Source organism: Tyto alba, unplaced genomic scaffold (genome assembly GCF_018691265.1).
Source record: "Tyto alba isolate M040663 unplaced genomic scaffold, T.alba_DEE_v4.0 Super-Scaffold_28, whole genome shotgun sequence".
Taxonomy (NCBI): domain Eukaryota; kingdom Metazoa; phylum Chordata; class Aves; order Strigiformes; family Tytonidae; genus Tyto; species Tyto alba.
The window spans coordinates 45,711-73,472 of record NW_024881302.1 but is presented as its reverse complement, the minus strand read 5'-3'; the positions used below and the strand labels follow the sequence as shown (position 1 = coordinate 73,472).

General features: G+C 37.8%; 1 protein-coding gene across 4 annotated transcripts in view; it reads left to right on the top strand.

The window, feature by feature from the left end:
* Nucleotides 1-26,668, top strand: part of UNKL (unk like zinc finger) — a 56,032-nt gene extending 29,364 nt beyond the window's left edge. For 3 of the 4 annotated variants that reach the window (XM_042798488.1, XM_032987574.2, XM_032987577.2), the window contains 8 exons: nt 3,137-3,325; nt 5,480-5,542; nt 10,004-10,169; nt 15,167-15,259; nt 18,107-18,328; nt 19,000-19,202; nt 20,026-20,280; nt 22,534-26,668. In XM_042798488.1, the coding sequence (XP_042654422.1) occupies nt 3,137-3,325; nt 5,480-5,542; nt 10,004-10,169; nt 15,167-15,259; nt 18,107-18,328; nt 19,000-19,202; nt 20,026-20,280; nt 22,534-22,689 (1,347 nt within the window). In that variant the 3' untranslated portion in view covers nt 22,690-26,668. The remainder of the gene's footprint in view (nt 1-3,136; nt 3,326-5,479; nt 5,543-10,003; nt 10,170-15,166; nt 15,260-18,106; nt 18,329-18,999; nt 19,203-20,025; nt 20,281-22,533) is intronic. The other variant, XM_032987575.2, reaches the window with a different exon arrangement.
* The last annotated feature ends 1,094 nt before the right edge of the window (nt 26,669-27,762 follow it).

Sequence of the window (27,762 nt, the reverse complement as noted above, 5' to 3'; positions counted from 1 at the left end):
CCCTCGGATCATCTTTGTGGCCCTCCTCTGGACTCAAACAGGTCTGTGTCCTTACGGTGGAGGCCCCAGAGCTGAATGCAGTATTCTAGGTGGGGTCTCACAAGAGTGTAGTAGAAGGGGAGAATCACCTTCCTTGATCTTGCTGGTCACACTTCTTTTGATGCAGCTCAGGATACCAGTTGTCTTTCTGGGCTGCAAACGCACATTGCTGGGTCATGTATAATAATACCTTCAGACCAAAGAGAGTGATTTTTCTATGTAGTTGGCTTGTAAATTCAGGCTAGGTTTGAAATTTATTTTTTTTTCTTGCTTGTGCATTTAACCTACTGTGGACATTATGTGACCCATTTTCTTTTCTCGCTTTATCTGCATGAGTTCTTTGTATTTTCTTTGCAAGTTGAATCACACTATATTTGTGGCACTGTGTAATACAGTTATTAAAACTTAACTAACTTTTCTGAAGAATACAAAAGACGGAGTAGAGGCTATGTCTATCTACTGTCATCTTGGTGAACTTTTCAGAGATTAAGACCAAAAGCCTAAACATTAATGTAATCAGATAATGCTGTCTGCATCTTAGGGGTTGAGGAATAGTTTTAGTTTGGTTCAGTTTTTCAGAGCAAAACCACACAAAATTGTATTGTAAGTTCTTACTGATTACATATATATATGTATGTTTGTTAATGCCACCATTGATACCTGCCGTAACCAGAAGAATCACAGGAGTGACTTATCTAATGGTGGTCTACATACCTGAAACCGTCTGATCTTGACCAGTAAGTCTGTACCTCAAGCCCAGTAATTCTGGGTGAACAAGGGCATCGTTCCCCACTTACGGCTTTGTTGTCTGCAGGTAGCCCTCCAGGACAAGTAATCCATAATGGCCATCTTTCTTCCTCCCTCTTCCCCTGATCTTCATGAGGTCACATTGTAGGGGAGCAGCCATGATGTACGTCTTCCCATATCAGTAAAATAATCTGTGTTACCTGCCTACCTGAAGGAGTGGACATGAAATACGCTTCTGAGAAACATTCTGTGGAGATTAGGGAACTCATCCTTAAATTGAGTCATTAGTTTATCTAAATTAGTATCTTACTTTGGATGTTAGTCTGCCTTCACTGTCTAGTCATTTCATCTTACATATTTGTCTGCTGCATTAAGCAGCCTCATGCTACCAGAAGTACGTTTTTAAGTGTACTTACAAAATGTAACTATGTTATTCATAAAAAGTTTTCAAAATATTTTGATACAGAGTATGAATACTTTAGCATGGGTTTTTTTTAATTTCACTTAAGAGCAATAGTTCGTTTTTTTTTTTTTTTTTTTTTGCTGGCAGTGTCCTTTTCTTTTTCTCTCTAGAATAAAGAAAGCATTTCAGTATTTTAGAGCTGAAAAAATGCGCAAACTTAGCATCACCATGCACAGGGGCAGTCCTCAGTTTTGGATTTAGAGTAAATAGTAACAGAAACGTTTCATGTTGTAACAAGCATGGGGTCAAAGCATGAATTCTTCAGCCCTGGACTTCAGAAGGCACTTTGTCCGAGTAACCCTTTGCTGTCAGTTTAATTATTTGTGCTGTGATGCCCACTCTTCTACTTCTGTCAGGTCTCAGAGTATATATACATTTCAAACAGTTGTGTAGAGAAGCCATCTTTGGATTTTACAAGCAATACAGTTACAGAACTCCACACAGATAAGGTTTGTGACAGGAGATTTTCTGCAGGGATAGGAATGAGTGAACGCATAGGTAATAATCTTCAGCGAGTATAGGGCTTACATTTGTTGGAAGTGGTTTTTTTCTGTCCAGGGTTAAGACCTCATCTAGGTTTGTGTCTGTCCTCTACCTGATTTACAGGAATTTGAATCTGAAGTTCCTGCTGCTCAGGAGAGACATTTTGAGGTTATACTGTACTGGGGAGAGAGATGTCCCTTGTTAAAATCCTGATTTGCTTAAAATACTTTCACATTCTTTGGAGTATAGAGTAAAATTAAGGGTTAGTATTAACTCTAAATTGAGAGTTTAACAGTAAACTATATAGTTATTCTTATTTAGCCTGTCTGATTTAGTGTGTATGTTGTATTTAAATAAACCAAAACAACTTTGGCAGAATTTCACTCCCATTCTTGTATTGACTAGTTTGGTTCCCTGGAGAGCTGGCAGATTCTGTTCCGAAACAAGCACTGAAGGGATTGAAATGTGTATCATCACTGAGTGTTCTCACCACGGGGCTGTTAGGCATAAATGTAGGATGCAGATATTTCCCTACTGCCTTTGTGTGTCTAGTTATAAATCTAGTTTAAGAAAATTGAAAAGTTTACTAAAAAATGTAGAAACAAGCAATGTCCACAATTCTACTCAGACATATTATTGTAGGATGCTGGCGCTCTGAGTTCATAAATTTCAGGCTGATTAGAATTGTACTTTTAGCAAAAAAAATGTCCAGACCTACTTACAGATTGTACCTTCAGCTTAATCCTTTTACTTTAGAAGTTTAAAGTTCTCTGGAAAATGTACAGCAGAACTAAAAATTATAAACTCAGAAATATTTAAAAATATTAAAATGTTAATTTATTATTCAATAAATATTTAAATATTAAAGAACATCTGAAAACAGCCTTTTGCGACTTACAAACCAGTATTGAGATGCTTTTTGCCAAGATTCTAAATGTCTTATTCTTGTTTAAACGCTTGGCTTGATCCGGATGAATTCTTTTAAAAGCATGAAATGTTGTATAATGCTTGCATTAAACTGTAAATTAAGAAATATATGAATGAATGGGAATCAGGGTTGTCAGAAAGCAAGTATTCCTTTATTGTAAATTACTATCCATTAGCTAATCTCCACCTGTGATTCATTTTGTGCCTAGGGACCAAACAAGGCTGTGTTCTATTGTGTACAAATGCATCCCTTTTGAAGTCTGTGTGTTTACAATAGCTCCATATTACTTTTGTGATCTGCTACTTTTTTAAGCAAATACCAAAACCATGTATAAATAAACCAAAGTTAGTGTTGTATCTACATAAGACTGTAATTAATTTATAATTTCGACTGATTGTGTTACAGAGGGAGATTGTAGCTGTGAACATAAAAAAATATCATAGAATATATTAGACACTGTTTTCTGTCTTCTACAGATTTCCTGTTCTGCAAGTCCAACTGTAACATCAAGTTCTGCTAGCAGTAGTTCTTTATCACCCCTTGGACCTCTTTGTAGACAGAGATCATTAGCAAATGGCGTTTTGTGTTCTGAGTCTAGTGCATCAGGTGTTTCTTCACCAACATCTAGCTATCCAAAAGCACCGGGCTTTGAACGAGAAGATCAGGTATGTGAATAATATGGGTCTAGAAGCACAAATGCAATCTTAAGTTAAATTAGATTCAGCAGAAAATGTTCTCTGCCTTGTGTAGTAAAATAGATATTTGGTAATTTAGGACACAGAGTTTAGAACCTTCTTCTTTAGTGAACTAAACTGCATCAAATTACAGTTGTCACAGGCCAACAACACTCCTGCAAACAGTCACTGCAGCTCATCTGACGTACAATAAATTCTAACTGCAGAAATGTGATTGTCATTTTGAGCTCATGTCGGCAAGAACAGAGCAAGATAACAATGGAAAAAAAATCATAACTAGACTTGGTAGGATTCAGTTTTAATTATTGTTGAAAATTAATGGTGAAAAGTTGCATTAATTTTTGGCTGTTGATACTATTTATGAGCTCCAATCTTTGATTAATTTCAGTCTGTTTCTTCCGCCTGCAGCTGCCTCTATCCTTGGACAAATTCATTGCTAAGACAAACATAGATGATAAAATATAACAAGCCTCTTGGAGACAGATATTTGTAGCATTAGCAATAAGAGGAGAGTGCTTGAAATTGAAGTTGGTGAGGAGTTATAATCCTTTAGTCAGAGAGTGGGAGAAAACAAAGACAGTTGGGAGAAGGGAAGACTGATATTTTTAATGGATATGAAACAGCTCTGTTGGCCTGCGAGAAAAAGTCAAAAGCTTTTTAGCTTTAGGATTTACCTGTTAAAGCTATTTTTTTCTCACTCTATTATAATACTGATTACACTTCTAAATTGCTAGAAAGGAACTGTTTAAAAAAAAGAAGCTCCAATGGCACGTTTAAATAAGCTGCAGTCAAGTTGATCAGCCTTCTTGCAAACCTGTGACTGGTCAGAATTTAAATCTATAATTTGAGATGCACAGAGAAGTGCAGAAGTAAAAGGCAAAAAAAGAATGAAAGGAAGGAAAGTGGGTTTTGTAAATGATAACTTGTAAGTGATCACAAGATTGTTACTCCACAGTTCTCTTGGCAGGATTGCTTTCTTACATGTAGATGTTCAGACAGACTGTAGGTCAGAGAGCTGGTCATTGTGACAGCAGAGATTTCCGTTTCCCAGTATAGGGATCAAGTGATCACTGATCATGTCATGGAAGCAAGGCAGTTACAGTATCGACTGGCTGCTTTCTGTACAGGAGGCAGCAATAACTGAGAAATTATGTAATCACTGATGAAGATCTATTTTGTTGTTTTGGTCACAATTAATAATGTACTGCTACAAAGAATGTGTCTCAGCAGCAAAAATGTCATGTGCTTGACTTTTAGTGGCCACATTGAACCCGTCTGGAGAGAGAGCAGTGATGGACTTAGCAACTGTTAAAAAAGTATCTAGAGTGATGGGAGGCATATAAAGAGGAGGAAAGTTGTTACTGCTAGGGAGCTTGCACTACAAGACAGATGAGGAATCTCCCAAAGGAAACAAGGAACAGATACAAGAGGACTGCTCAAAGGCAGCAGAAAGAACCATTTTTTCCTAAGGAGACAGAGAGCACCTTTCAGAGTTTACTGCAGTTCAGGAGGTCACTGAAAATTACTGGCCTGAAAAGAGCAGAGATCCTTTGATATTGCTCTGCAAGAACACAGTGAGCAAAGAGAAAATGCTTAGAACTCCCTTTTATTTAAGTACACCTCACTTGTTTCAAAAGTTATCATAAAATGGTGTTCAGAGAAAATCTGCCCTTATATTTGATTTTTTTGTTGTTGTTGTTATTTGTAGCATGATCATTTTAAGGGAAAATCTAGGCAGTTCCACTCAAACTTTTGGCTACCTCAGGCTTCTATGCCACCAGCCTCTTGGAGGAGTATTCCCCAGCTGGTGAACATTTGGGGCACGTTATTTCTGTCACAGCATGATGCTAACATGGCTACTCAATTTTTGGACCAGAAATAACTTGGATGTGCTCAATTATGCATGTAAGTGGAACAATTGCAACTGCTGTTCCTTTTCCGTGTAGATTTACTCTATGATCATTAAAATTTAATTTTCCATAGGGGACTGCAGTTATGGAAATGAAGTCAGCCTGTTGAAGATAGCATTACAGAGATGACACTGACCCTTCATAAACTAATAATATATTTACAGCAATGACTGATTAAGTTCATATGTTACAGAGATTTTTCTTCTTCTTTCAGGCAAAGCATCGAAGCTTCCCAGCTGAGAATCAGCAGAAAATAAATGAACAAGACAACAAGCAGGTATTGCCAAAAACTAAATGCTGTAAATATTTTGCCCTTTTTTGATAATTTATTAATGCAGTATCGAAGTTATGCGGCGTTTTACCACATAGTCCAAGGAGAAATTTGTGCCCAGTGACAGGACAAGAGGCAACAGGCACAAACTGAAATGCAGGAGGTTCATTCCAAACGTATGGAAATACTTTTTTACTGTGTGTGTGAGACCGGGAATTGGAACAGGTTGCCCAGAGAGGTTATGGAGTCTCCCTCCTTGGAGTTATGCAGAAGCTTTCTAGACATAGTCCTGGACAGCTGGCTCTAGCTTTGACTTGTCATGAAGGTAAATCCATCAGGTGTTAGAAGTCATTCTATATATGCAAAGAAGCTTAAAACTCTGCTAGCTTTGCACTGCTGGAACAAGAATCCTGATGCTTTGTTAATGACAGTGATCAAGATAAATGAGATGTTTCACCATTTGCCATTTATGCAGCCACACAAGAGAGTATAATCCAAAGTGGAGGATTAAAATGTAGTTTACATTTAAAAAGCAGGAGGAGTGGTGCAGAATAAATAAGGAAAGAAAACAAAAGATAATTAGAGGTGGATCCTCAGTTCTCTATCATAGAGTGATAGCACGTGAACTGGTTTAAAAGTATACATTGTTTTTTTTCCCCTTCACCTCTATAAATTAGTGAGAGTGGCAGCCTTGGAAACTCTTTTTAATTTTTTGTGATTTGCCCTAAAAAGTAGACTTTCTACCGCTATTAATGTTTGTAACAGAGTAAATAGGACAGAACCAGTTTAACATCTTTATCCATGACCTGGTGGGGCAATCAAGTTTGCAGAGGATGTGAAATTGGCGGGAGCAGTCAATAGGGCTGAGCTGCTATTGAGTGACACAGGCAGACTAGAGGAGTAGGCCAACAAGATCTTTGTGAAATTCATTAAGGACAAGTGCGAAGTCCTGCACCTGAGAAGCAAGAACCTCTTGTGACAGTATAGGCTGAGAACAAGAACTGTCTGGGAGGCAGCTTTGCAGAAAAGGACCTGAGGGTCTTTTGTAGACAGCTAGCTGAACGTGAGCCAACAGTGTGCTCTGGCAGCAGAGAAAGCCCAGCATTATCCCAGGTTGTATTAACAGGATCATGAAGTAGATCAATGGAAGGGGTTACCTTTCTGCTTAGCACTTGTTAGACCACATCTAGACTACTGCATCCAGTTTTAGGCTTACAGTACTGAAATTTTATCAGAAAACGAGTGCAACCTTAGCACATCGCTGCCAAGATGGTTGGGGGACTGGAGCACTTGCCCTGTGAGAAGAGGCTTGTGTAGCCTGGAGAAAAGAAGGCTTCAGCAGGACCTATTAGCAGCTTTCCAGTACCTATGAGGATGTCATCAAAAGATGGAGCCAGCTTGTTCACAGTGGTGCACAGTGGATGGACAAGAGACAACAGGCATAAGTTGAAACGAGAAGCTAAGACCTGGGTGTAAGGAAAAAATTTTTTTGCTGTGGGGAGAGTCAAGCAGTGGTTGCTGACTGTGACTGTGCAGTCTCCATCCTTGGAGGTTTCCAAGATCAGACTGGCCAGACACTCAGTAACCTGATCTGACTTCATAGCTGACCTAGCTCTGATCAAGAGGTTGGACTAGGTGACCTCCTGAATTTCGTTCCAACCTGAATTTTCCTATTATCCGGTCATCCTAAGAATACTTAGCAAGTTGTTTTAATTCTCTTCTTTTTAAAAAACGTGTTATTTAATCTCCGTTTAAATAGAGCAGAGTGTATGAAATTCTGCTATGTAATTACGAATGTGTTGATATATATTTTTAAAATAACCTTTATATCCTGTCTCGTTTCTATTTATTTTGTGTCTCCATTCTGTTTAGCTGTCCTCCAGAATGGGTGTTTTGAAGTCACAGATAGAGTCAGTATTGGTCTGTCAAAACATAAGAAGGAAAGGAAGCTTTGAACCGCATGAATGCATCTGTCTGTAGGTATAGGGTAGGACAAGAAGCTTGCTGTTTGTAAATGTGTCAGTGAGGAAAAAGAGATTAGATAGTCTAGCAGATGTAGGTGTTTATACTGGGGAGAAAGAGAACTAACTGAAGAAATCCATCAACTTTGTGTGGATGTGTGAAATTTCTTTACTTCCCTCTCACCAAGATGCCTCAGCTTAAGATGGGGCAGGCCAAAAGGGGATATATTTTGAGTCTGATAATTTTTCAGTAATACAAAAAGCCTGCGTTGCCTCTCCTACTTGTGTTCACTTTGATATCATGTTTCTCCAATGACAGGGTTCATGTTCAGGCTTATAACCTAAGAATCCTATGCCTTGTCATTTCTTCATTTTACTTTTTTAATTATACAGCTGTTTTTTATGTTTTAATATGTATTGCCAGTTCAGAGATTACTTTTTTTTTTTTGATCAAACTTTTATGAAAATAGATAGCAGCAAAGAAATGTTCCATTTAACATGTTGCATTGGGATATTAGAGAATGTGCTGTGAATTCAGTGTAACTCACAATATTGAAAGTTTGTAAAAGCATATCACAGAATCATAGAATAGTTGAGCTTGGAAGGGAGCTTTGTTGAAGTTAAACAAGTCTCAGCACAAGGTCCTGCACCAGGTCCAAGACAGTCCCCAGTACCAGTACAGACAGGGTGATGAATGGTTTGAGAGCAGCGCTACACAGGAGGACTTGGGGATACTGGTGGGTGAAAAATGAGCCAGCAATGTGCACTTGCAGCCCAGAAAGCCAATTATGTGGAGCTGCATCAAAAGAAGCATGGCCAGTGGGTCAAGAGAAGTGATTCTCCTGCTCTACTCTGCTCTTGTGAGACCCCATCTGGAGCTCTGCATCCAGCTCTGTGGTTCCCATACAATAAAGACATGGACCTGTTAGAGTGGATCTAGAGGAGGAACATGAAAATGGTCTGATAGTTGGAACACCTCTGCTATGAAGAAAGGCAGAGAGAGTTGGAGTTATTCAGCCTGGAGAAGATTCCAGGGAGCTGTTATTGTGGCCTGCCAATACTTTAAAAGGGCTTATAAGAAACATGGAGAAAGATTTTTTTTTTTTTAACTAGGGCCCATGGTGACAGGACAAGGGACAATGTTTTTAAACTGAAAGAGGGTAGATTTAGATTGGATAAAATTCTGTACTACAAGGGTGGTGTGACACTGGAACAGGTTGCCCAGGGAAGTTGTGGATGCGCCATTCCTGAAAGTGTTCAACGTTGGGTTGGGTGGGGCTTTGAGTATCATTTCAAGTACTTCATCTAGTAAAAGGTATCCCTGCCCATAGCAGGGGATTGAGCTAGATGATCTTTAAAGGTCCCTTCCAACCCAAAACAATCAGTGATTCTCTGCAGGTCTGTAGTCCACCTGTCCCCTTTTCAATGTGGGGTCAGCTAGAGCAGGTTGCTCAGTGCCTTGTCTGGTAGTGTTTTGAATGTCTCCAAAAATTAAGATTCCACAGCCTCTGGGCAACGTTACAGTGTTTGGTCACCATCACAGTAAAAATTTTTTTGTGTCTGCATTAAAGTTTCTGCATTGCAGGTTGTGCCCGTTTTAAAAGAAAAAAAAAATTAATTCTCATGGTCATTATTGGCCTCTATCTTGCACTATATCTAGCTTGGAAATAGAAATTTTCTGTGGTATTGGTAGAAATCATGAGAGTAGATACTGCACAATCACTGCTCATCACACACAAGGCAGTGAGAGGATGTGTGGATTGATTCAGTCACAGGTAAATGTTGTTTTTATTAACTAAAAGATTGGAGTGAATAAATAAACAATAAACAATAAAAGGAATTAATATACTGGAAACTCTGCACCAAGTCCCTATAGACTTTGTGAAGCTATTTTCCAATTTAGAATGTTACATGGTTACATACTGTTTGCTTTTCATACATTTTATAATTTAAATGTGTGAATTGTATGAAAAAAATGTTCAGCTAGAAAGAAGTAGCATGGGTACAATGTGATATATGTGTCCAGTGCAGTCGTGTTTCTCAGCTATCTAAACCAAATATTAGTTTATGCACCATTTGCATTTAGATTAAGTGAGCAAATATGCAGATCAAGAAAAAAATAAAATAAAAACTTGTGTATAAATGCACACTGAAATGGTACAATTCCTCAGTAGGTATTTTCCTTTTGAAAAGGAGCATCAGACTTCAGCTAACTAATGACGTTTGTAGAGCTTATTTGCAAGTATTTAAATACCTTTTTCCTGAAAGCAGAAATCCTCAGTATGGTAGTAATGTCCAGCCACATTGGAGAAATGCATTTGCTGGTAAATGATAAAGAAAACTATCCTAATCTATTCATTCAGAGGCTTCTTCTGGGTTTCTTTCTGTTTCAGTTAAAATAACTACTTTTCAAAATACATTATTTTTATTTTATATGTTTGTACATACATCTGTGTAACTGTGTTTGTGTGTGTATACATATATTGTTTGGGGGTTTTTTTAACAGAACCATCTCAGTGTTTTTTCAGCAGTTAACCCACTTGCCTCAAGTATAACTTCCAGTCTGGCCTCCAGTGTTGGATCAGATAGTTCATCTCCTACAACTGTCTCTGCTATCAGTGCCAAAGCTCTCCCGTTCTATTCGGGCAGTAACACAGTTGAGTCAGTAATAGGTGAGTCTTAACATTTAATCTCCGACTGTACGTGGGGTTTTTTGCATTCTGCAAGTTCTTCATGTTTCAGTGTAGGTCCAAAGAGCTTATTAGTAAAAACAGTAATGTTGTACACACCTGCTTTGTTATATGTAATTAAAAGCAGTATCTGAAATTTCATTTAAATGATTTCACCCAAAATCATTATTTTTCACAAGGTGTCCAGTGTGAGCATAGGAATGAGTGAATGTGGGACATTTAAACTGGAATTTTGGCATTGGTATTGGCCAGTGATGTAAAAAAATGTGTAAAACCTCTATAATGCTTGCTGTGTTGCAAAAAGTAGAAATGCTGTCTCCTCAAGTGACGTTGATGAGCTGATGTGATTTGACTTCTTTTTTCTTTAATGTTACCATAGCAGGTACAATTACAAATCTTACCATGTTCACATGAAAATGGGAGATTTTTTTGGGGCTGACTGCGTATTCTCTGGTGTGGTTATTTGTATGTTCAAGGACAGAATCTTTTGTTCACACTATGTGGGCCAGATCTGAAAGGACACAAAGAGGAGGAGCCCTTGCTTTCTGGGTGCACAAGAGAGGTTCTGGGCAATACTCACAAAATTTTTGTTGTTGGGCCAGAGCCTTTCCCATGCTTCCAACCAGCTAGGCTGTTTATGTGGAAAATGGTAAAAGGAGATAAATACTTCAGTAATAACTAGACACTGGGAGCTTCAGAACTGGTCATAGTATTCCTGCTGTGGTCTCACAGGTGCTGCACAGACAGGAATAATCACTTCCCCCAGCCTGCTGGCTACACTTTTACTAACGTAGGCCAATATGTTGTTAGTTTTTATTGCCATAGAACATGCTGAACATGTCATTCATCAAAATGCCCAGATCTTTTTCTGCAATGCTGCTTTCTGATCATTTGGCCCCCAGCCTGTGCTGTTGCAAGGGATTGTTCTGTCCCAGGTGCAGCATTACTGTATTTGCCTCTGTTGAACTTCATGAGGTTTTTGTCAGTCTAGTTCTCCAGCCTTTTGAGATCCCTCTAAACAGCAATCTTGTCATCGAATGTATCAGCTGCTCCCTTTAATTTAGTGTTATCCACAAACTCGTTGGAATTTGTGGCACTTTTACACTAAATGTGATTTATTCAGGAGGCTGTGTCAGGGTATGTTGTGATTTGAAAGATGCTGTATTTCACATTCTGTGGTGTAAGTCACGTGATCAGGGAGTTGCTGTGATTAGCTGGTGTACTTGAAGCTTTCTGTGTTTAAATCGATGTGTAGCAGCAACTAGGAGACTGCAGACAGTGAGTCAGCACTTCGGCATGGTAAGTTAGGCATTTGCTCTTCTAATTTTTTTAGGAAAGAAATCTCTGCAGAATATTAAATGATGGATCTTTTTCTGCAGTCTCACAAGTGTATAGGTTGCTTTCCTTAAAGGTTTGTTTGATGATCTGTATGTTAAAACAGAAAATAAATTTTAAATTCTTTTTAAATTTCAGAATTAGAATGAGCAGAATTTTAGTTCTTACTCTATGCAAGTAATTTAATGTCATCAGCTTACAGTTAATATTTTAAGATGTACTATGAAATGAAATCACATTTTTCTGAAGATAAACATTGCTTCTGGAATACGTAGAGGATAGTTGGCTGTATCAAGTTACTCATATAACAATAAAAGCCATGGTTTAGTTTCTGTATACTAGATGCGGTGCTAATTCAGTATAACTTTTGTGATAAACTGAACAAGTGTTGCAGTCATTTAAACAGTGATATGCTATGTTTTCTATGTCCCAGTGTGATTATATTATGGAGTATAAGAGGCTCTTGATTCCTCTGAGTTAGAAAATGCCTCTGCTGTCTACAGATGTTTTTCTGAAACAGTTTTCAATATGCTATGTTTGTTAACAGAATATGAATCGTAAAACACGTGTCTCATATATGTATAAGTTAGTGTACTTTATGGTGACTGTGTAGATTTTGGGTGTTTTCCCTACAAGACTTTCATATATGTATATATAAATTATTTTTCCAGAGTTCTGTTTTGTGGATATACAGGATGGCATTGAAAATAAAGTGCTGCACATAATCTGAATAGAGCAGAAAGTTAAGACGTTCTTGTAGAACAGAAAATAAATACAATGTTTCTATAGGAAGTGGTGGATTGAAGAATCATTAACAAAAGAAGGATAGAAAAAGAGCGGCAGGAAGGGAAGGGACTAGGTGATTATGGGAAAAGGGGATGAATGTATTTGGATAAAGGATTAGGGGAAATGCAGGAGAGTTACATTAGTAAGGACTGAGGAAGCTTTGTCAGACAGTGGGGTCTGTAGCCCTGTCTGTGTCCCTTTGTCTTGATCTCCCGGGAAGCTCCAAGCCCTCCATGTCTGCTCCCTGAGTAACAGTCCCCCAAGAGCAGGGGAAGAGAATGGTGCAGGGGTGTTGGGAATAAGCATACCAATCAGATAAACTGGTTTTTAGCATTGAGGCTTGGACAGTATGTTGAAAACTGAGGCATGATGGAGCGGAAGAAGGTATATTTTTGCAGTCTACTCCTGTCAGAGTCAAGGAAGATAGGTCGAGTTGTCTGGTTTTGTTCTGGTGAAAAAAAGAAAGCAGCATAATCTGAAAACATCAAAGCTGCAGGGTGTTTGAAGTTGATGTGAAAATTAAAAACAAAACAAAACAAAAATATTTTTAAAGAGAGTAGAGAAATTAGATAAGCAAAGTGTCAAAGGAGACAGATTTGGAGAGGAATAAATAGTGAATGGGCAGCAATGAATGGGGACAACTCAAGTGATAATAGGGAGACAGTGGAACCTTAACATTAGGGGACATCTGCCAGCCTGGTACTCCACCCTTTTATCTGTGTTAGGTTCTGGGTGGACCTCCCCGAGAATGTTTTGGTTTCTTCCATTGCTTTCTACTGGCTACTCAAGCCTGGGGATTTTGCCAGTCTGAGAGATTTGCCATTCAAGGAGAATTAGTGACTCTGCATTTGCTTCGAATAGATGTTGTGATCTTAAGATGCTGTCTGTGCCACAACAATGCACTGGGGGTTGGCAGGTGCCAGATGGCAAGCATAACAAGACGGTAAGCATGAGAACAGGAAAGGAAACATACTGCCCCAGAGACTCTGGAAGGCACAACCAGAGAGCACTTGGATGAAAGGGTGAGATAGGCAGGCTAGAGTATCGCAGATGAAAGGCCCTTACGTATATAAAAGGCAAAGGTAGAGAAAGCACAGTGCAGGAATGGGGATCCAAAACCAGCTATGGAAGAGGAATTTTTAATCTGGGTTTCACACAGCACTTGTGGCCATTCTAAACCTTGAGTCATCACATAAAAGGAGGCCATCTCTTTCCTCCTTACTGTATTGTATAGGACTGGCTTAGGCACCTGCCTCCAAGAGAAGGCTATTGCTGGAAAACTGAAAAACTAGGACATATCCCTTGAGACCAAAATGATAATGCAGAGAGAGCTTCTTCCCTCTGACTGCTGGACACCAATCTGCTTTGTCAGTACTGCTGAAAGATAAGGATTAATTGTTTAGGCACAACTCCATACTAAGAAAGTTGTGTTGCTTTTGAGGCCCATGCTAGTAACTCTTCACAAAGAGCTATGTTAACTCTCAGGTATCTTTGTCGTGAGTGTCATTGTATATTATGTGAACTTTTATCTCTTGGCTGGTATTTTGTTCTGGACAGCTTAGGTAGCTTCTTGCCGAGCACTGTTCTATGGATCATGTTTCTAGGTCAGTAACTCCCTTTATGTATTATCTGGAGCTCTGAGACTGTGGAGTATGTTAGATAGCCTAGTCAACATTAGAAAATGCCTATACATAGTAATGCTACACTGATCTTGTATTAATGATCCAAATGATTCTTTTAATTTCTGACTTCTAGCAGTTTTACAACCTTCTAGTACTTCTGCCAAAGATCTTCTGCAGTTCATAGTGCCTAATGTTTAGAACTAGGCTATGAGAGAGGAATCAATCTAATTCCAAAGGGAACAAGAGATCCTTTTTGAATCTTCCGGAAATTTTTACACAAGCCAGTGTGTCTTTTATTTCTGTTTGTTCATTTCCATCTCTTTTAGGCTTTGTGCCAGTTTTTAGTAATGATTTTCAACATGAAATCTGAAAATTCTTTGCAAAGGTGATCACTATCACTAACCACATTGACTTGGATAGTCACTTTTATACCTGTAAAATCAGTATTTACACACACTTGTCTCCTGTCATCCTGACTGTGCAGTTGTTCAACATTAGTCAAAGTATAGGTACAGAGGGATAAATTCCTTAACTCACCCCTTTCTGGGTAGAAAAGAAGTTAAGAGGAAGAAGGGAAAAAATACTTGTCTTCTAACACTTTATAAGCAGTGGATCTAGTAAGAAGTATACTGATGAGAACTTTTTCATGACATTGCCTAGAGACATTTTAGACCAACATAAGCCTGAAAATGAAAGGCAGTCTAACTGTTGAGTCTGAAAGAAATATTGGGGTTTGATTTTTACTTTTATTTTGAAATATTATGCATTTTCATTTGAATGCTCTGATACGTAACTCAGTTACCGCAAGGGCTAAGTGTTGTAAGGGACATTTACACTGCCTTTTCTCAGGTATAATACCTGGTTTTATTCAGTAATAATAACAAATATATTTACGTAGGTATCCAAATTTAAGTCTTCCTCTTCTGTTGATGTACATCTAAGCACGACAGGCAACACAGATTTATTGAAAATCCAGCTAGATAGCCATCTCTCCATTATCCTGTTCATCTCACCAGCTTAAAGAGCTGTAATAGCTTATACATGAAAGTTTTCCATTTTAGAAAATACAGAGGATATCCTTCATGTCTGTAGTATGCTTAAGATCATGACCTAGACACGAAAGAGTTCTATGATGGAAGCACTAATAAAAATTGTCAAATAAAGTTTCCTCATTTCAGCCATCGTGACAGCTTTATGGATAAGGATAATTCATTGATACAATGTTTTGTTTAACAGGTTCTGCTTTAGATTTGCATTTTAATGATGTGAATGTCGCATCCATAGATAGAGAATTAGAAGATCAGGAAAGCAGCGACCTTGGATTAGCAAGTAAGAGGTCCAATTTGTTAAATTATGGTCATTTAAAATATATTTCTTTCTTACCTTTCTAAACTTTTACTAATCCAAATAGTTACAGACAGCAAAGATTTTGAAGAAAAGTCCTCAGTTTTGTTCCAGCTGTTTAACTTTGTGGTATAAAGGGATTGCACTGCTATCATCCTGTCTGTATTTTGCAAGGGATCAGTCTATTAAATGTTTTGGTTCTTTTTTTAACATGCTTAATGACTTGGGCCCATGGTCATAATAGTTGATGGAAGGACTTGCATGCATTTACAGGAAGGCATTGTGCTGTCCAGTGATGATGCTAAGTAGTTGTTCGTTCACCAGAACAGTTTATATGTTATCTATTAACATTTTCATGATATTCCCCTTCATACAGACCTGGAAAGAAACTGGTAATATGTGCAATTTCAAATTTATTTCTCTGCCAGTGATGTCAGGCTCAACAATTCTCCTGATGCTATAGTTTGCTTGATAGGTATTTCATTTACAGCCTTGTTCTATGCTGCAGTAATGATTATGCTTAATCGGAAGTACCATGAAGTATGAAACGGGAAGGAAATACTGTAAGCAATTTCATTTGTATGTGGAAGATAGTTCATGCAGTGTAATAGGTTGACCTTGGTGGGTAGCCAGACACCCATCCAGCTGCTCTCTCACTCCCCCCCCTCAAGAGAACGAGGGGAGAAAATAAGATGAAAAAGTTTATTGGTCAAGATAAAGACAGGGAGATCACTTACCAGTTGTTATCACAGTCAAAACAGACTGGATTTGGGGAAAATCAATTTATTGCTGATTAAAATAGAGTTGGGTGGTGAGAAACAGAAAAACTAAAAGAATTTCCTGCCACCTTTTCCCCAGGCTCAACTTCATTCCCAACTCTTCTACCTCTCCCTTCCCATCCTGAGCCGTGCAGGGGTATGAGGAATGGGGGGGTAGCGTTCAGTTCAGAACAGTTCTTCTCTGTTGCTTCTTCCTCCTTACACTTGTCCCTGCTCCAGCGTGTGTCCTCTCCAAGGGCTGCAGTTCCTGTCAGGAGAACCTGCGTCAGCACAGGCTCTCCATGGGCTGTAGTTTCTACAGGCAATATCCACCTGCTCCAACCTGGTCCTGTCCGCAGGCTGCAGGGAAATTCCTGCTTGTACCCTCGTCTCGTCCACTAGGGTGTTGAGAAATACCTGCTCCACCATGGTCTCTTCCAAACTTTCCATGGGCTGCAGGGGAATCTCAGCTCCAGGGAAAACTCTGCTCCAGCGACTGGCGCACCTCCTCCCCTTCTTTCCTGACCTTGGTGTTCACGAGGCTGTTTCTCACACTTTTTGTTCCCTCCTCCTCTGCCTGTGTGGTATTTTTTTGCCTTTTCTTAAATATGTTCTCCCAGAGGCAGCACCAGTGTGGCTGAGGGGCAGAGCTGTGTCCAGCATGGGCAGCCCCTGGCCACACCTGCAGCCCCACCCTCCCGCTAGCAAAACCTTGCCCTATAAACTCAGGACATGCAGGCAGATTGTATTTGCTAAAATTCAACTGCATTCAAAGACTACTTTAAGAACCAGAAAAGAGCTTGTTCTTCTGCTGCCATTTCATACAGTGTTTGGGGGCTTTACTTTGGCTCTTGATTTTTAAGAGAATTCTTAGTTGAACAGATTTTTAAACTAAACTCCCTTCACTTTGTTGCTTCCTTGCTCCTCTTGGGAAGAGCGGTGTATGTTTATTGTCTGGTATATTACGTACGTCTGTGGCTATATGTCTGTCCTCAGTCTTCCTCATATGGTTGGTCTTGAGGCTGACCTTGGTAACATTTGCTGAGTATTTCAAGATACCTTTTTCTGAAGACACCATGGCAGTGAAGCTTATAATTAGCATCCCTGTTTGTTTTTGGTTTTTTTAATACTTCTAAAAGGAAGTATATTTTCTCTGATATCATGAATTCACCTGTTTTGGTTTTTTTTTTTTTTAAAAAAAAAAAAAACAAACAAACAAAACAGAAAACAAGAATCACAACCCTTGCTTTAAGTATAATCATTTGACTGCTCTATTTTTCTTTTAAGAAAAGGTGATGTCATTTTTAGTTGCTATTCAAACATATTGTTAAATAAATATTCACAGTGAATATTGAACTGTTTCCTGACCAGGAAACTGCACTGCATCTGTGCATGTTTACTTAGGTAATTGCATGATGAAACATCCTTCTTTTTTTTTTAATACCTATTTTTTATTATTATCATTATTTTGGGAAATTATGAACAATGCATTTGTGTGACTAAGTTCTTATTAATTTTTACTTGTTTCAAACTCAGTTTTCTTAGAGAGTTAAGTACATATGACACTTAAAATCTATTGAACAAAAGCAAAAATACGTAGAGGAAAGAAACTGAGCTATAACCGATTATTATGCTGTGTATGTTTTTCAAGGTATATACTCTCACTTAACTCTAGTTTATATATTAAAGTAAAAATAAAACTTCTCTTAATCCTTTAAGTTTCAGTCAGTTTCTTCCCTTGCATTAGCTGTTGGCTGTAAAAATTAGTAAGTCAAATAACTTGATCTGAAAAGTGTTTTCTCTTTCTTTGTAGCTGCAGATGAGGCGACTGCTGTGTAAAGCTACAAATTCTGTTTTCAGGCACTTGGAAAACTACTTTCAAGTGTTCAATTTAAAAATATTTTTGCAATAGGGTATAAATAAAGGTGTTTTTTTTTTAATGGAAGGTATTTGAATATATAATTTAAATTTGATACGTTTTTTCAGAAGAATACTGAGAGAGCTGTGTACCTGCTTTGGAACAAATATATATCTTTTTTTTTTTTCTTTTTTCACCCCCCCAATGCATACATAGGTCAAAGATTACTGGGAAGTTCAGCACCTGTCAATATTCCAGGTTCTCTTGTTCGTTCCTCATCTTTACATTCATCATCATCCCTTTCAGCCTCTCCTCTTTCACAATCGCTGTCTCAGTCTTTTGTTTCATCCACTCCGGCTCCTCACCACCAGCAGCCTCAGCCTTTGAAGACAGAACATAGTATGTTAGGCACCTCAGCCTCTTCTCACAACTCTTTAGGTAAGTAAGTTGAAGGCTGCACTTTGTGTATCATATGAGGGAACTTAGTGGCAGGTAAGAAATGTTCTGTTCAAGGCTTTGCATGTTTTTTATGATTTAATCTGGACAACAAAAGTCTAGCTATTGTAATTGATAACGCTACTGATAATGGAGTTATATGTGGTATGTGGGAGAAAGTTCAAGGAGTGAAATTCTGTACCCAGGTAAGGGAAAAAAAGAAATCTTGGAAAAGGAGATATTTACAGAGGCGTTTGAAAGGGGTGAAGTATAGCAGGTGGCATACAGGCAGCAGGAATGCATTTTAGCTGTAGCATTTTCCTAAAGCAAAATCAAAAACAGAGAAAGAGGAAGAATTAAAATGATGTATGAGCTGCTAGGAACAAAGCGTTTTGTATATAAATGAATTCCCACTCTTCCTTCTCCTTTTGTGGACTGTACTGTCTTTTTTTAAAAGCGTCAGGAAAAAAACCATGCGGTAAGTCCCCTGGATTGCTCTCAATACTGTCAACATTTTTCAGACTGTCACATTTCTGGATGTAGTGAAATGATGCTGAGTCTTGCAGATAAATGTATAAATTTTGCCTGTGTGGCAAATCTGTTTTGTTCTGCACGTGAAATATTTTTCAGCAGTGTGTGCACAATGATTATTTAATCTGCCTTTTTTTTTACAGGTTTAAATGGTGTTACAGGGAGCATTTGGGACTTTGTAACTGGGAGTTTCTCTCCTAGTCCATCCCCAGTACTAAGCGGTGGCACTACCCCCTCAATAAATTCAAACTGCAGTGGGAATGAATTAACTCGAGTTAGACAGGAACTTGATGATGCCAAGAGAAAACTAAAACAATGGGAAGAATCTTGGCAACAAGTAAAACAGGTATGCTAATTTATGGTAATACTAATTTAAAAAAAAAAAAAAAAAAACAAGCAGCTCTTACTGCTTTTCCTTTTTACATCTTCTTATACTTGGACCCAGAGCTTTATTACAGTCTGTCAAAGGAATGTTTTTTTCCATCCTCAAAATGAGCTAGCAGCATAAAGAAAACTGAGCTTCTTAAAGGGCAATTACTTTTCTGAAGGTTGATCTGCCTTTCTAGATAGGGACACGCATATTCAGGATAGGGCTGAACAGCAATGTATCTTGACGTTTAAGTAACTAAAGACATACATTCCCTCCCATACCTCTTTCAGATGATAAGCCCGCAAAAAAAGTAGAGGCTTGCCAGCAGCTGTGGTTGTATAAGGTACCTGAACAGCATCTAGCCATCTCAGTAGTCACACTGAGCTTGTTGGTAACTGCCAGTCTAGTGCATTTTCTGTAGTCCTTCCCATCATGTTGTTCTCTCTGTAATGAGTAGCTAAGTAGTTGTACTAAATGTTGATAGTTTTTCATATCTCTTGACATTACATTATAAATTTAACATTTAAAATGTGTTCAATTTATAGATCTCTGAAAAGGCTTCTGGCTGTTTACAGACAAGTAACAGTGACATACCTAAAAATTACATTAAGACAAAACAAGAAGAGTTGTTAATTAGAAGGTAGGATAGGTAGGGAGAAGCAGTAAATTGGCAGTAAAAGCATTGTTATGTCTAAAATTAGAGGTTACCTGAATCTTTGAAGTATTTTGAATTTACTAATCTGTTGTAATTTAAAAAAAAAAAAAAAAAAATTATACTCTGGAAATCTCTTTCTCCCAGGCCTGTGATGCATGGCAGAAAGAGGCTCAAGAAGCAAAAGAACGTGCTAACGTCGCAGATGCAGACAAACAACTCGCTCTTCAGAAGAAGGAGGAAGTGGAAAATAAATTAAAAAAGCTGAAGGCACAATTAGCTGCTTGTCTATCTACTACACTACCTTATATGAAAAACTATGGAGATATAGAAAATATATCCTTGCCAAAGCTTCGTTCCTTACAAAATCAGCTGCACTTAGATTTAGAAACAATAGATGAGGTGAGTTTCTTCATCTGCAGAAGTATTTTTGATTAACTGAAACTGTCATCTCAGTAACCTTCAGCGGCACATTTATGCCAGGTTTTGTTTTAAAGAGCAACATTGCTCTCAGTGTTAAGTCTGTCTTTTCTGGAATAGAGGATGGTTCAGATTTCTTACCCTAATGGATTCTTCTAAGTTTTTGATCAGCTATCAGAACAAATTACAAATGATTCATAAGCATTCTTGAGGTGATTAAAAAAAAGATTTAAAGCCAGCTTTAACCCCCAGTGTTTTGGGCACTATCTAAATAAATAAAAATAATTGCCCTAAATAAATGAAAGCTGTTGCATGTTTTCCACTTGCTTAGAAGGTAGATGGTGAGGTTCCCTGCTAGGAGTTTGTATAGTCAGTGAGGCCAGTACAGACTTGGAGCATAGAATCATTGACATTAGAAGAGACCTCTGGAGATCATCCAGTCCAACCCCCTGCTCAAAGCAGGGTCAACTTGAGCAGGTTGCTCAGAGCCTTGCCTGGTGGTGCTTTGAGTATCTCTAAGGATGGAGAGTCTACCACCGCTGCAGGGAACCTCTTCCAGTGTTTGACCATCCTCACAGTAAGAAAAGTTTTTCTTATGTCTGTGTGGAATTTTCTGTATTTTAATTTGTGCCCATTGCCTCTTCTTTCACTGGATACCACCAAGAAGAGTCCGTCCCTATCCGTTTTACTCTCTCTCATCAGGTATTTATACACACCGGTAAGATGCCATCTCTTCTGAAGGCTAAACAGTCACAGCTCTTTCAGCCTCTCCTCATATGTCAGATGCTTCAGTCCCTTAATCACCTTAGCGACATATTGCTGTATTTCACCTTCTCTCAAATACAGTCTCAGTTTCTGCCAAAATATAGGATGCTCTCTTGCTGCCAGATTGAAGGCATTTCTCAGGGCTCTCAAAGCTGGGAATATCAAGTGCCACTCCTGAACACATCAATGAAGGCAATAATGACCATGCACTGCTTCAGGCACCATACTTCAAACCTTGCTGGGCACAACTTGGTTTCACATTGTTTTCTCCCCTGCAAACTCAAAGGGCAGTGACACCACTTATGACACCAATTCTTGCTGTTTTGAGTGCAACAGGACTGTCCAGACAGAAAAAAAAAAAAAATTTCCATTCACTACTGGGACAGTCTGCCATACACCAGTACCTGTTTGAGTCCAGTACTGTCTTACCTGTCTCAGTGCACCTCCTGTCCAGTGCCATCTGTATCCGTATGAACTACAGCCTTGGAAAAAAAAGCCAGGTTCTCTTTAGAAGAGTTTAAAACATAATTTAAGTCTTTGTTAATAAAGTAGGTGGATGAGGATGAGACTAGCTAGTTACCAGGCTGCTGTTATCAAGTGCATTTAAAGGATTCCGGATTGGATTAGGGAGCAATATTGTTTTTTCTCCTAAGGGATTTTAAGGAGGAGCAAAGGAATCTTGAGACCTCTTACCAAAAAAGTCATTACATCCTGGAATGGAAGTCATCTTGGCCAGGCTTGAGTGATCAGAACCATTACCACCTTTCCCAGCTCCTCAGTTTCTCAGGTTTCCTTACCACTGTGGCTTCTTCTCACCTAGCTCTTCCTTCCAGGAGAAAGTTGCTGTCTTAGGTGGTGCCACACATAGTGTTCTGGGTTCATCTTTTAGTCTGAACCATCTTCAGAAATTAACATGGCTTTTAGATGCTTTTCAATTCTTGTTGTTCTTTAATAGGGTTGATACGGCTTATCACATGGAGACATTTATTTGCAGTTGTAACATCTGGCCTGAAGTCTGTATCGGTAGCTTTATTCGAAGTATTGCACATTTGGGATGCTTCCATTTTGTCCGAATGCGAACATCCCCCATGGCATGAGAAAATGTAACAGTGATTTGAAATGGCAAAATGAGGGAGTATATGACAAAGAAAAAGGCTTATTTCCTCTTTTTTTTTTTTTTTTATCTTTGCTTGTTTGCATCACTCATCCCAATTATGCAGGAAAATTTAATTCCAGAGGTTCAGTCATAGATATTTTCCTTTCTAAAAGCACTTATACTCCTCCTGCTGCTACTTTAAAGGTTGCACATGATCTGATCTTATGACCCTCAATTCAGCTATCTATCATACAAGCATTGTCCTTTGTGCTGTTAAATTAGAAGGGTTTTTTGGGATAGCTAAGTGTAAAGCTGCTAGAATTCAACTGTATACTTTGGAATCATTGTTACTGAGTGTGATAATCTTTTCACAGGTGATTTTTCAGCTTCAGTCAAAGAAGTGTATCGTATGTCAGGAGGGTGATCGTACCATTATCCTGAATCCATGTCAACACTATGTACTTTGTGATCACTGTGCAGCTGCACAAGAAGAATGTCCCTGCTGCAAGAAAAAAAATAATATGTGGTAACATACAGACATAGTACTCATATTGTATTCATGAATTAAATCATTTTATGGTTTTGTATTTTGTATAAGAATTACATGACTCATAATGAATCCATTTAATAGTGCTAGACTGATTTCCATTTTGTTGTGAGAAACTTAGTTGCTTTAAGATAGAGAATATGACTTGCTCACCTTTACATTATCAACTTCAGTCATTTGATGAGGTTCTGTAGTCTTGAGCTTCTTTCATTCCCCCCCAATCCCATCGCAGCCTTTTCTGACTTCCACTTACATTCCTAGTGCACAAGCTACTTAAGTTCATTTGCACTGTAATCACTTTGTATAAATCCTACCATAATGCCTGAATTAAGTCTTTATACCTTTTATTTTCCTTAACAGAAGATGGATACATAGCATAGATACAGTAACTACTCACTCAGCAGTACAGATGGTCCCTTTGCCACGTCTGTTGTGTGCGGAACACCAGAGCCAGTGTTTTGGAATCAGTCTAACACTATGTTTACTTGGATGTTTGAACAACTCTGATTAATATAAAAGCACTTTTTAATTATTGTGTTTTGTTAGAAGATATGTTGTAAATTGCTTCAAGCTGCTTTCTATGTCTTATGTTTATTTTTTAATATGCAATAATATGACGTGTTATATGTGTACTGTGAAGTTAAAATATTTCACATGGTTTTACTGTTAAAAACACAGTATGATTAAACAGAAATGATAACTTACCTAGTTTTTTTTACAATTTATAAGTTAACTGCATACTGTAGTATTTATAAATGTACCAGCGGAGACAAAAACAGTGAGGCACATATGCTTTCATATTCAAAGACATGTTTTCAATTTTGTGAAACAGATCAGTTTTAGTAAACAACTGTGCATTTGCATATTTTCCTCAGTTTGGATGTTTGTAGTCTTAAAGTTTTTGTACCTCTCCTAACCTGTGTGGTACTCATCCAGAGCAGATACGATATATTTAATATTACCAAGTGCCTATGCCCAATATCCTATAAAATGGCAGAAGACATAAAAAAAGAATTTTGCAAATAATTTCTATTGCTTAATTTTGTATTGAACAATTTGACAATAACTAGAATATGTCTCTTGCTTTTACAAATACTTAAAAATACACTTTTTTCAGTAATGAAGTAATGCATGTTTGAAAGGAACTACAAAATTATTTAAGTATGTAATCAGGCAGTGGCACTTTGACACAGTGATTCTTTTAAAAGGTGGTAGTGTCCTTACATCATCCTGGTAGTTGAGAACATGCAGTTCAGGAGGAACAGTTAATTAATTACTGCATGTTAACACTGTATATTTTTACTTTTCTTACATGGAATAATTGCCTGCATTACTCCTTTTTCTGTTCAATTCAGGTGTGACACTAGTATAACTTAGATGGAAATGACCTACTACTGTGTTACATGATTTGTATCTCCATATTACTGTATTGAGTACAAAAAATGAGTTCACACAGGCAGCAAAGACTTAATCTATATTTAAAGTTCAGTCATGCTAAAACAAAAAACGAGATGTATTCAAAAATTATTGTCAAATGAAAGCTTTTAGAACTGTGTCAGTATTAAATAGGGGGCCCAAGCCAATAGTACTGAAATCACTATTTCCTTTGGGTTTTAGCATTCTTTGTACAAAGGCTTGAGTTAGCAAAAAGTCATTACGCATTTTGTGTGAGAACTAAATGTTCAGTCTGGTTGGTGCTTTCCTAAAACATGTCAATCTGGAGGAATGCTGGAGGCCTTTTGGGAAGGGAGAAGTAGGATAAAATACTAAATACATTTCTACTCGCTTCTGATTCAAAATTTTGTCTGAAGACCACTTTAAAGACCAAAGCTGGGTTTAATAATGTGATTTGGTTGACTTTAGCACAGTTTCTCTAAAATGTTTGTACTGAGAAAAGTATAAAATTGGACTGTATTTGCATTTTCAAACACAGGATTTTTAAAAAATCAAATTTAAAAATTTAGGATTTTCTGTCCTAAAATAAGATACAGCCATTTTTAAAGTGTAGCCAGCTTTGGACTTTCAAATAAAAGGAAGTTGGATCACCAAGTTTGTCTGTAGGTATTAATGTATTTTTTACATCTGTGCAGTCTATGACAAAGACTGATTTTTGAACAGCATTTTAGACTAAAGCAAACTTACGTTATGTAAGGGATTTGTTTTGTTTTGTTTTGTTTTTTTTTAACAGCAAATCCAAGAACAATGTGTAATTATAGGTTGAAATTATGTTACGTATATTTCAAACAAGCAGTTACTTTGGTTTACTGTATTTATCTAGTGTGGAACAGCATAATGCAACCATTGTGCTCACAAAAATGTTTAGAAGTATCTTAGTGAAAATTTTTGCTTTGGTATTTTAGAAGAAACCAGCTTAGGCCACATTGTGCTGCCTGTTACGACCTGTGCTGTATGTCGCCCGTTACGACATGTACAGCTATGTGACATTTGTTACCCATGAGATACAGAATCGTGGGTTTTGTGATGTCTTGTCAAAGTTTATAGTTCTTTATGTGTATTTTAGTGCATTTGCCTATGTCCTAGGGCTATTTTTTCGTCTCTTTTTTTTTTTTTTGGTAGTCACGGGCAATTTTCCTAATCTCGCGACACCAACAAAAAGAGAATGTAAACAGCACTCGCAGTGTGATTCATCACACTGACATTCATAGTTCATTCATAGTTTGTATGTGCTGCATTTTAGAGGAAATGAACTAACATGTTTAGTCTGTTGCTTTTTGAAACTGTGTGTTTTGTGTTTTACAGTGATGAATCTTGAAAATAATAATGCGTCTCGACGGTAATATCAGTACTGAAAATTTTGCAGGTGTTCCCTGTAAGTTTCTTTGGTGCTGAATTACAGGCACATTTAAAAACTATTAAGAAACCATGTGGAGAAGGAGAAAACACATACCAAAGAAACATACCTATGTGTGAAATTCTCAAACTGGGCAGCTCTCTACAATTGTAGATGAATCCTTAGGTAACCACTTGAACCACACATCATCATACATAGCAGTCATATGAAAATAATACAGTTGTTCTTCACAAAATTCTTTTTGCGAGGAATCACATGCAGTTTTCTCTATCTTATTAAAGCAAGTCAACGGCAAATACAAATAAATATGTACTTTTACACCAATACTTTAAAATGCAGAGTAATTAAATATATGCAGTTGACTAGAGACAACTATTTGGAAGTAGTCATAAGTGAAACCTGACCTTTATAAGTATCCATCCTTGCACTATATACACTATCTAGAAACTGGATACAATAAAATTATATTTTAGCGAGACTCCAGTACAGTAACTTGCTGAATTCACAAAATACATTAAAGCAAACTAAACAGATTTTCAAGATTCATTTTGTTATTTGATAAAGTTCTGTGTTAATTTATGTAAGAATATAATTTTTAATGTGAATGCCACTATGTTGTCACAATTATTTTAGCCTGGGGAATAATAGATTAAAATTGTGATTTCTCAGGGTTTTTACAGTTAGGAGCTGTAATTTAACCGGAAGTATGCTAATTGCAGATAGATCCCAAGCTGCATGTTATATTATTATTAGTCTTCTTTGAATAGCAGATTATGAGACATACTTGTTTCGTTCTATATTGCCATTCAGATTATCCTAGTATTAAATATAGGTAGTAATATTATTACTGTCACACTTTGCTTGTGTAACTGTGGTCAATCATCAGGCCCTAAATAAATATGGAATTTTTACTCATATTAATTTATGGAATCCGTTAATGTTTTGGGTGTACAGACAGAAATGACTTTGTGAATGAAATTGTTCTTAATACAAAACATTATTTATAATGCATACTCATTTACTTGTAGTAAACTGTTTAAAATTGTTAACACTTGTTGAAACTTTTCTACACTATAGCGTTTATGCAATGGTTTACAGAAGTCATGGAATTATTTTTATTACCAACATGGAAATAAACTTTTGATCTTTATTTCTGAGCTATACTGTGTTTAGAAACTCAAAAATGTACAGATATGTTTTCCTCTGCAATCAAATAATGGCATTCCTAATCATTTCAAGGTTTCAACCACTGGGATTGGCATTTACTGTTTCAGTGGAGAAAGATGTCTATGACGCAAAGAAACGGATTCAGCACAACAGTCTACAAGACAGAGCCTGTCAAAGTAATTAAAACATAATCACTTTTCCATTCTTCTCTGTACCACATGTCCTAAGACCATACAAAGAGCCTTACTTGGGCTGGACCTGTCATCGTAAGTCTGTATCAGTATTCTGTCCCTAACAGTGGCAACAGGAGATGCTATTTAAGAGAAGCACGTAAGTCTCACCTCTCTGCAGTCCATGCCTTTCATATCCTCCAGCATTAGAGATGTTAGAAACTGCAGCCTTTTTAGGCTCACCTTCTACAAGATGGTAGCTTTGTACCTTTCCAGCTCATAACTTTGTCCTTCATAAGATGCAGGGAGTGTGACAGCATACAGTATTGAGGATATGGTTTCACCAAGGTTTTTCTTGTCATGTTGGCCGTATCCTTCCTGATATTGCCTCGATTTTTTCAGACTTTCTTCCCCCCAGCAGCCACTGCACAACAGGCAAGGCAAGTTAATTTAAGTCAGTTACTAAAATGTCTCAGCTTACATGCCGTCTTTCCATGAGAAATTAAGTAATGAAGATGAGGATAACCAGTGGGAACAATCCCAACAAGGTGGAAGGGACAGATATACGCACACGGTATTACATGGTGACTTATTCCCAAGTAGGCTGGTGATAAAGCGGTAGACACGTGCCTTATGGTCTTCCACTTGCCTTACCATACACCTCAAGGCACTGCACATGCCCTGCAGGAACCACCTTTTTCATCCAGGTGCACCATCGGGTCCTCCGGTTTACTTTCAGACTAGGAGGACATTTTGAGGCACCCTGTTTGCATTTCGGTATGCCCCAGAACCCTCAATTCACCTTTTGATTTGCCCCCCAGTCGTTCATGTGCCTTTTGCCAAGCCTCAAGGGCCCCGTGTTTGACCTGCAGTGAGCAACGAAGTTCTCCGTTTAGCTTCCTCCCCT